Source organism: Planococcus citri, chromosome 1, assembly GCF_950023065.1.
Source record: "Planococcus citri chromosome 1, ihPlaCitr1.1, whole genome shotgun sequence".
NCBI classification, from domain to species: domain Eukaryota; kingdom Metazoa; phylum Arthropoda; class Insecta; order Hemiptera; family Pseudococcidae; genus Planococcus; species Planococcus citri.
The window spans coordinates 17,113,862-17,124,608 of record NC_088677.1 but is presented as its reverse complement, the minus strand read 5'-3'; the positions used below and the strand labels follow the sequence as shown (position 1 = coordinate 17,124,608).

At 34.3% G+C, this 10,747-nt stretch overlaps 1 protein-coding gene across 3 annotated transcripts; it reads left to right on the top strand.

Annotated features, from left to right (window-relative positions):
• The first annotated feature begins 427 nt into the window (after positions 1-427).
• LOC135849381 (hybrid signal transduction histidine kinase M-like) lies at positions 428-9,540 on the top strand. Of its 3 annotated transcripts, none has more exons than XM_065369796.1 (5): positions 428-879; positions 3,467-3,639; positions 4,419-4,545; positions 6,779-6,987; positions 7,228-9,540. In XM_065369796.1, exons 1-5 carry the CDS (start codon positions 686-688, stop codon positions 7,332-7,334), a joined length of 810 nt encoding a protein of 269 aa, XP_065225868.1. In that variant the 5' UTR covers positions 428-685; the 3' UTR covers positions 7,335-9,540. The 3 variants fall into 3 exon arrangements, with proteins under 3 accessions (XP_065225868.1, XP_065225851.1, XP_065225860.1); XM_065369779.1 differs by having other exon boundaries at positions 429-879; positions 4,419-4,593; positions 6,776-6,987; XM_065369788.1 differs by having other exon boundaries at positions 430-879; positions 4,419-4,593.
• Positions 9,541-10,747: the final 1,207 nt, after the last annotated feature.

Sequence of the window (10,747 nt, the reverse complement as noted above, 5' to 3'; positions counted from 1 at the left end):
TTAAACTCAATAACGCAGGGGAGGGGAAAGAATGATTTTTTTAAGAAAAACATTTTGTTTCAGATTTTTGACCACTTTCAATGTCACATACAGCGTCTTGCGTCATCGCTTCTGTTTCAATTGACGATTCTCGCAAGAATCATCCTTAAACGTGACTAAATTTTTCCATGATATGCTTTGTTGTTTTTTTTTTCTTGCACAATCTTCGTTATCCAAGCGAAAGGGTTCGACTTATGTATAATCTTAGGTATCACGTCACAAGCAGCCGGGATAGAAAAAATAGAAATAAAAACGCCATTTTGTAAACGTACTTACGAGTAGGACATTTAGTTTAGTTTTTCGATCGAAACAAAGGACACGCCTTTTTAGGGGTTGGATTTTCGTAGGGGTAGAATCGCTGGTAAGAGTAGATATTTGCAGCAAACGGGATAACAACGCTACCCTAGGACTTATTACTAATTCAATTATCAACTTGGCTTTGGTTCGAAAAGTTGCCTCGTTCGTAATCGTTTTTATCGCCTTAAGTATTACCTTCGCCCTATAGTACTGTACTTAATTATTTAACTTGATTTTTTTTGGGCGTTTTTTTTAAAAAATTCAATTTCTATTTTTATCTATTGTAATTGTTATTGGATTGTATCGTTGACTGAATTCGCGTAGCCCAAAATCATAAAATCATCTCATAATGTACGCGTTTCAGCCAGAAGCGCATCATCATTCGCCTCATCATCATCACCATCACCATCACCACCACCATCATCATGAGCAAGACGAAAAGAATTCACCTAGATCGCAAGAGAGTGACGATGACGATACTCAAGATGTGGTTATCGCGAATGGAATGCCTACGCTTCGTACTTCGTCACCGTCTTGTAGTCTGTGAGTCTTTCTACATTAAGTACCTACCTATTGCTTACAAATTTGGTAATTTAAATTGAGTAGGTATTAGGACAAAGTATTTTGAGTAATTTTTGCAAAAATTGAGGATTTTGAATTTTTTTCAAATTTGAGATTTTTTCAACTTGTAAAAAATAAAAAAATGCACTTTTGATATCGTTAACTCGGATTTGTGATCACCTGCCCTAGTCGATTGAGAAGGTTGAACTCGTAAAATGATTAAATTTTCGGCTACCGAAGTTGATTATGACGCCTTCTGGAGCAATTTGAAATTGCTGGAGAAAAGTCAACTTTTGCTGGAGGCTCCAGATCGGCTTGAAAATGGTAGAAATCGATTTGGGAGGTTGATTTTAGGAGATAGATGAAGGGTTGAGTAAATTTTTGCAAAAATTGACGATTTTGAAATCTTTTAATAAAACTTGAGGTTTTTTAACTTGCAAAAAATAGTTACCTACGTTTTTCAAAGCTCGTCAGCTTAGATTTGCGATTTACCTGCATTAAACGATTTAGTAGGGTCGATTTTATGACATGATCACATTTTCAGCTGCGAAGTTGATTACAACATGTTTTGCAGCAATTTGAAATTTCTTTGGGATTGTCAACTTCTCCTAGAGGCTCCATCCACATTGTCTCGAAAATGGTGAGAAGCGATTTAAGTGGTCGACTTAGGAATACAAAGCGAGTTTCAAGTTTCCATCTCAATATTTGCTTTTTTACTAGAAAATTGGGTTAAGTATACAATCCTTAGAATATTTCTGCCATTTTCAAAATTTCCTCAAAAATTGAAAAAAAAATTGGGCAGCTGAAAATTTGGTTCTGAGGTCTGGATGACGATGACGTGCTCTTTCAGCGAGCCAAATTTCAGCTCATTCAATGTTAACAAGCTGCAAACGTTCTCTCGTCAATCGGCGTTTGCTCTCTTTCAGTTGGTAAATTTTAAAATATTCACCATCGAGGCGTATCTGCCAACAAAATTCAAATAGGACTGCAATTTTTGAAAAAAAAAAAACAAATCTAAATTGATTTCTCCACTTTTAGAGAATTTTTGAGAACTTGAAATTTGCCATTTTATGGGCGATATGTGGATTTTTCAAAAAAATAATATATTAATTTAGTAAGAAATTGGTCCCGAAAGTATAGGGACTCGCTCAAACCAAATTTTTCCATTTCCCGGCATTCTAGAACCTCCAGCACCATTCATTTCGATTCTTCTGGGATATAAAAATTTCTCTAAAAAGCGTGGAAATGTCATCTAGAGCAGTTTTTATCTTCGAAAAATCGTGGAATGTTTTGATTGAAAATACGAAAAAAAACGAAAGATGATAACTGGATGATAAAGCATCCTCTTCTTTTTCACAAATACGTACTTAGTTGACGATTGCGAAACAATTTTTTTGCAAAGTTTGAAAAAGTGGAACATCAATTCTCGATCACTCCAATTGTTTTCATCTCCATCTAACAAAAATGTATATCCACCTACCTATGCAAAAAAATAAAAATTTAAAAAAAGAATCAGTCACAAATTACTTACTTACTTAATTTTTTTTTTGAAAATCTATACCTATGTAAAATCTTACCCATGAACTGAAAGTCTCATAATTTGTCAGATTTTATATCCATTTTGAACTGAAAAAAATCGTCCATGGTACCAACAGCCGAATCCTCAAGATAGGTACCTAAGTCTGTGAGAGGGTTGGTGTGGGAATCAGATTTCAGTTGAGTGTCTTAAGAATTTAAATTGTGACTGACAAGAAAACCTCTCGGGGTTTCCACCTCCGACTCAAACGGGATCACGATTATTGGAAAGAGCATGATTTGAAACCTCCTCATAGCAAAAATGTCTACCACTCAAATTGATTTTTTAATTTTTGGCAGATTTTTGAAAATTAAAAATTGACCTTAGTTATGTGAGTAGGAGTAGGTAAATACCTACCATTTTTGGTAAATCATATTTTATGGAGTATTATTGTTTTTAATGAAAAATGTTGGTACTAATTGTGTAAAAATTGTTGAAAATAGTCCTGAAATTAAAATCGACTCCCTCGAACCGAATTTCACCATTTCTGGACATCCTATGCCTCCAGCGCGATTTTAGATTTCTGCAGAATTCAGAAATTTCCTCAGAAAACGTGAAAATTAATTTGGGCTGCTAAAAATGTAGTTGTGGCTTATCCGAGGCTTGTTTGAAGGATTTTTTCACATTTGAGTCGATTTCCGAGTGGATACCTCAAGTTCTTTTTTTTTTACTTTATGAGGGAAAATTTAAAAAAAATCAAAACTTTTCAATATAATTATGAAAAAGTTTTTGAAATTTGAACGAATGACCGTATCTTGTCTAAAATTACCCCCCGCCCCCTTTTCCCATCAGAATTTTCCTATTTTTTGTGTCATGCAGGAACCTGCAGCGTAATTTTAGATTTCTCCAGAACTCCAGAATTTCGATTTTTTTCCAGAAGAAGTGGAAATCAATTTGGGCGGCTAAAAAATATACTGTAGAGTTGCGAAATACCTAATAAACCGAGTGTAGCAAATACGTATTACGAGCGAATATGTATTTTGTGTATTGCAGCTCGACAGCATGCGGTGGCGGAGTAACAATGCCTCTGGTGCCACCTGATCACATGACCGATGACAATATCGACTTACCTAGTTGCATATACGCGAATCGAACGCTCGGTGGTACTGGCGTGCATCATCATCATCATCACCATCATCATCATATTCCCGGCGAGCACATGACAGGTAAGATAATATTCTCTAAAACTATACGGTGGTTTAAAACCCGCACTTGCGAGTCCATCGATAATTTTTACATTACTATTGTCACTTGTAGAGGACTTGGTTTAGGGACATATGCTCGTAGGTTTGTGATGAGAATCGAATTATTTATAACCTATAAACCTATCAAATTTCATTAGTGAAATGTCTCCCTATTTGAGTACCTACCTAATTTTGTAGAAGCAGACTAAAACACATTTTGGCAAGTACCTATAGCTTGGCCATAAACTTGAAATTTTCCTCGTTATTTGCAAATTATTTAAATAGTCTGGTAATGAAATGTCCAAATGTCTGCACTCACCAAAAATAGTTGCAACCCAAATAAATTTCAGCAAGTTCATTTTACACTCCTAAATTATTCTAAGCTAAAAAAATTTGAAAATTTCATAATTTTTTTAAAAAATGAAATATGTTGAATTTGGAATTTAACGTCATCAATTAAAATTTTAGGAGCTGAAATGAATTTTTTCGATTTTTTGGCAAATTTTTAAAAATTAAATCCGGGTCAAAAATTTGAAAAAAAATCAAAATTCCACCAAGTTGACCTGGAAAGCTGAAATTTGGTACGTACCCTATTTTCGACTCTCAATAAAACTGAATGAAAATGGTTTCGAACCGTTTTCAGCCGTTTTAGAGCTTCCAGAAAATTTTTGATTTTTTTTCTCAAAATTTTTCCCATCAAAGGATGTTGCAATTTTCCGATTATAGGTATACCTAAGGCTTACCTTACGCTAATTTTTCAGACGATTGCATCCACGACAATAACAACGTGCTGCTGAACGAAGATGGTTATTTCAATAATGGTAATTGCAGTCCTTATCGCGTCCAGAGGCAAGCAGCCAATATTCGCGAACGTAAACGCATGTTGAGGTCAGAATCTCGAACGAGAAACAACTCTGATAAACCGCCTATCAAAATGTAAGGCCCCTCGCGAGAACTGAAGTCTCATTCGCACTATTTTTCAAATACCTACATATCTACCTAGTATACTTACCATTATTTAATTTTTTTTTAGTCATCTTTTTTTCTTCTTTCAATAATGAACCAACATTATTTCTAGTCAACTTACTGTTAGGTGTGAGTGTGATACAGTTTACCCAACATAACTATTCCCGAAAAAAAGTCGATGGATATTGATCAATTTAATTTCAGCAGAGACCTTCATTTTGGGTTGAAACTTACTTAGAAAGTTTTTTTTAGCTTCGGAGATGCCTCTGGAGGGGAAATATGGGCCCTCAAAGAGTAGAGATTTTCTTCTCAAATATTTCGTACCTAATAATTAACTGAAATAAAATAGGTACACCAAAACGTGGAAAGATTCAGAGGTGTGACGAAGTGATGTGTCGTTGGAGGGGGGAGGGGTTGAGACTGAAATTTTCTCAATTTTTTACCAGCAGACTAGACCCCCCACCCCAACAATATTTTTCATGCTAACTTGCCAAAAATCGTGCGAACAAATTTTGTAAGGGGGAGTTGGAAACAGAAATGTTGAATAAATTTCAAATATTCAAAAATTATGCTTTTATAGGTACCTACTTGAAAAAAACTTCGAATTGTTCTATTGCAAGGTTATATTGGTACTAAAATCCAAAATTCCTAATTTTATTCGTGTTCTTTTTTTAGCCTTTTGGCCTTTGAAAATCTAATTCAAAAAAAAGAACAGAACATTTTCAATTTTTCCCAAGCAAAGATCTGAGGGAGAAAGCTTCGGAAAATTTACAAAATTTTGAGATACAAAAAAAATCGTTTTCAATATGAGAAGTTTCATCTCCAAATTTTTTTGGTATTTTTGAGCGAAAAATTTCGCACCTTTTTTCTTCACTTAGGTATTTTTTTTCCTTTTACCAAAATTTCTGAAAATAATTTTTCATTTTCCAAATTTTTTAATCAAGAAGAAAAAGTCCATGGTTTTTGGTAATTCTTTGATTTTTCCTGCTTGGGTACATAATTTTTTTCCAACTTTTTCCCACTCACTCTTCACCTAAATTTTTCTGTCTTGTTGAGGGAGGGGAGAGGGGGTAAAACGCCCTCTTTTTCTCACCCCCTGCCCTTGTTCGTCACACTTCTGGAAAGATATAATTTCTGAAATTTGAGAAATATTTTGGGACGCAGTGATGCTAATTTATTGGTCAATATTGCCAGTTTTGAAAAATTGAACAAAATGCTCAAAAACTCATGATTTTTTTTTTTTTTTTTGAAGCTGGCATCCCCTCTTTAAAGGTTCTTATCTCTTTTTCAGGGGAATCTCCGGAACTAAAAATTCTTCTGAGTAAATTTCAAATCGAAATGAAAGTCTCTGTTGAATTTGGTCAAATCTGTCGACTTTTTTTTCGCAATCCGCCCCAATAACTATACTTATGTACCCATTACTAACCCATTACCTACCTATACCTAACTGTCTACTAATTACAGACTAACTACTACTTGTAATACGACAGGTTCAGTGCATGTTGCACCTCACATGAGTAGTAAACAAGGATGTTACGTATATTGTACTCGCTTCAAACCCTTGTGAGAAATATATTAATTACTTACCTACTTAGTTTTTCACTCGCTATAATAAGTAGCCCTTCGTAATATGATCAAAACTCGACTCTCTTTAGAAGAGGACAATTGCGGAAAATGAGCGCTTATTTCGTTGACAATTAGGTTACGTAAATTCGTTTTCATTTTATGAGACATAGGTACCTATCTGTTTTCTCATTCGTATTGAAAACTTACTTCATAACTTCGGCTGATTGTCGTACGCGATATATATTTCTCGCAAGGGGTCTTGTACATTATTGCTCAATTTTTTGCTCATCTAAGTACCCATACAAACTTGATTCGCTCATTTCCGAGTTAGTCTTACTTTTACTTTTACTGGAACAATTTAACTATAACTTAATGAAAAATTGGTAGTTTTACTGCCTATTGAACGAATTAACTTTTTACTCATTTATACTTGCTTTTGTACCAAGTTGAGTTCAACCTACTTAACATTACCTACTTGAAGTTTGCTTATAACTTTGGTACTCTTGCTTGATTATAAAATTAGATAGACGAAAAAAAATCTGTTATTAAATTTCATTACTAACAACGTTACGTTTTTCCATTTCAGCAGCATCAACTCGGCATTTGATGAATTAAGAGGCCATGTTCCAACATTTCCTTACGAAAAACGCCTCAGCAAAATAGACACATTAAGGTTAGCCATAGCCTATATCGCTTTGCTCAGAGAGGTTTTAACAGCGGATTGCGATCCTTTGACGTACGTAGACAAATGTCTCAGAGGCGAAAGAATGGCCGAAAGAGCTGAATGGAATACCAGCGGTAAGTACATATGAACCATTTTGTACCAAATTTATTTCAACACATTTGCGAAACGTTCAGCGCCGAATCAAGTATAAATTTTGGGCCGAAATCAGACCCAAGAATTCGGCCTCTTTCACTGGAAATTTGGCAACAAATACGTCATTCGCAAATGTACTCGTATATATCCTATTTTATGGCTTAAAACTGATTTTTTAGCCTGGCTTGACTCAAATAAATGTTTTGTTTAATTTGCTACAGATCTGACTGCGCGACTTTCGTGGATCAATTGGGAAAATTTAGGCGTGAATCCGAATAGACGTAGCATGCTAACAACTTTAGCATTAGCTGACAACGGCAACAATTGAATATTATCTACCACGCTTTTCGTATTGTATTTTGTTACCTTTTATATTGATTAATATTGTAGATATAATTACTATAGGGTAAATGTGCCTAAGTTTGCGCACCTAATTTTCAAACAGTCACTACTTTTTATGAAAAGGAGCTAGAATATTGAAATTTGTACAGAAGGTTCTTCAAACATTTGGCTATGATTTGCGCCAGAAATAAAATTTTTAATCGATTTAGTTTTTGATATTTTGACCAAAAACTAAAAAAAGTCAAATGCGCAAACTTAGGAATATGCCTTCCTAAGATTGCGCATTCACCTTCCCAAGATTGTGCACCAGTGAAAAACATAGAAATTCGTCAATATTGTTTAATTTATGATGAAAGCAAACAAAATGTCTCACACGAACGTGCATTTGAAACTTCTGAGTGAACCACACTGGAAATGCGCTCATATCTGGAATTTCCAGCATTACACCCATTTCTCCCTAGCTTTTGACAAGGAGTAAACTCGATATACGTAATATAAGGTGTCATTTCATTCAAATGAATTGAATTCTTAATGAAAATTTCAAAAAGTATCATTATTAGTCTAGAAAAGTAGCAAAAAATAAAAATCGCAATCTTAGGCACAGGGGTGTTTTTTTAAAAATTGAAAAATTGAAACCTAATTAAAGCAGAAAACACTTGAAATATGTGCTTGTTATAATCCCCAGACAATGACGAATCTAAAAATAGCTTATTTAGATTTCTACTGCCATTTCCATAAAAATTGTCGCGTGCCATTTTTATTGGAAAAATTATAAAAAATTTTGAAAAAAAAGTTTTTTGCTCGTCAGTTGGCAACACTTGGTGCTACCATCACCAAAAATCGTTAGGTATTGTCATTTTGATTTTTCTTTCAAGTAAAGGTGGTATCAAATGTTGTAACTCTCACTGGTTCTGAGAAATCGTCACTGCGCAATCTTAGGAAGCGCGCAAACTTAGGCACATTTACCCTACTCATTAACTGATAAATTAAGTTATTCATCTATACCTGCTCTTTTTAACATTTACCTACTCGAGTCAGTAAATTGTACTTATACCCCTATATTTTAGTACATTTTGGCAAAATTTGAAAATATTTAGGCATACACGAGTGTAGGTAGGTATACCTAATGTGTATAGTAATAACGTGCCCAAATATGGCCACCTTGGTTTTTTTTTAGATAAATGCAACCTGGCAAGCCATCGTTCAATATATATCACACTATTGATGGCAACAAAATCATATCAATCAAATGTTGAGAGAATTTCACATCCTTTGAGCGCGATATTTTTGAAAAATTGATCAAATTTTCAAAAGAGATTTTTTCTCACTTCCATTTTCAAATTAAAAAAAAAATCGGGTGGTGAAATGTCCCTGTCCTGGAATTTTTGAAATTTTGGTGGCTACCTACCTTTTATAAAAATGTTGGAGCCAAATAAAGTACCCCTCAACCCCCCCTCATCACCCTCAAAACCGTTTCCATTCAATTCAATGGGTCGAAAATAGGGTACATACCAAATTCTAGCTTTGTAGGTTAATTGAATGAAATTTTCGATTTTTTTAAATTCATTTTCGTCTCAAATTTGATTTTTAAAAATTTACTAGGAGTCGAAAGGAGGCCACTTTGGAGTAGGTGCCTCGTGGCCACATTTGGGCATTTTATCTTACCTCAGTATGGGTATTTCTCACCACCGAATACACCTTTCTCCTGCTCGTTACCAATTCGATACCTTTCTTGTAGATTAATAATACTATGGTAGGTACCTGTATGTTTATATTTTATTGATGTAGAATTGAAAAGTTATAACGTGAAAATTTTCATTCAAATATGTACTAAAGATGAGTATGTAAATCCTGCATCCGCTCATTAGGTATGTAAGTTAATTCCTTTACAGCGTTGACAATGTAAAATAATGTAAAATATAAGCTTTCTCAGTCAGTTTCTTATCATCTGAAACTAAATCCTTCGTCTTCTTCAAAACTTGTATGTAGATTGTACATAAGTAGGTATCCATACTTACCAATGCGTTTATCAGTACCTAAGTAGATCAATAATTGTTAACAGACCATCTCGAGACAGTTTGCGTTTATATTCACTTATACCTATCACCTGAATTGTATTGTAATAAATAAACAAAAGTGTCGTAATGATATTTGTACAAATAATAAATATTGTTGAATTTGTGAATAAATAATTAATTTTGTTATGATCGAAAAATTCCACTGCTGAGGAAAAGTCAAAGAAATATGAAAATTGAAGCCAGTAAACTTTTTGAAAAAATTTCAATTCTAAGTACATATAAGTACAAATATCCATATTTTTTTTTTAATTTAGGGGAGCTCAGGTTCCAATTTTTTATCTTCCGTTGGGAAAGGAGAATCCTCAAAATAAAAAAAAATAAAGAAAATAAAAGGCTGAAAGCAACAAATTAATCTTTGTAAAAAATGTTGATGCTTGTTTTAATTTTACATATTCAATTTTGGAAGTCTCCTCACAAAATGATGAATTCACAATGGGACAGTGGTGCCCCTTCAAGTGTCATTTTTGAGAAAATTTATCCTAAAAATGGTTATGCTGGTGTCAATAAAAATGAAGTATTGTGGAATTATTCAGAAGTATCAGCATGTGACCTATCGAAGTGGGTCAAATTTTTGCAGAAAAAAATAAAATTGAAATATTTCGACGAAAATGCAAAAAAACATTTTTAAAAAAACAAGATTGAAAACACAATATTTACAAAAATGACTAGAATAACAGGTTTTTGAAAAAATTATTGTAAAAACAAATACACAATTCTGTATAGATACCTTTGAATTGTACCTTGCGCTTCGGACGACCTTTTTTGCCTTCAGGCTGCTGAGTAGGCTCTGGTTTTGCTGTATCCTCTGTTTGACTCCTTGGTAAGACGACTTCAGACACAGGCACCAAGTATGCTGGCTTTAGGTGATCCACTGATACCAAAACTGCTCGTTCATTGACCTTGATCTCAATCGCCTTATCTTTTCAGTAAATTACACGATGTGGTCCAGTGTAGGGTGGTATAAGTGAAGTGCGTTGAATTTCAACCTGCAGGAAAACATATGTACTTGTATCTAGCGCTATTGGAACAAAAACAGATGCGTCTCCATGTCCTCTGAACGCTTTTCCGACGCTCTGCAATGCTGATTGGAGCCTCTTGACGAATTCCGGCGCATTTTTCAGCTTAGGTGCATCTGTGATAAAATCTCCTGGCAAATGGAGTTTGGCACTGGGTGTGAGTTGAGCTGGAGACATTTCGAACTCACTCCCTATTGACAAAAATTATGTGATAGAACGCATGCTTTTATGCATAGCACAAGAATGTGTGAATTTAGACTTTTTTCAACAAAAGCATGCGATTCAGCCTACGAATATCATGCGTA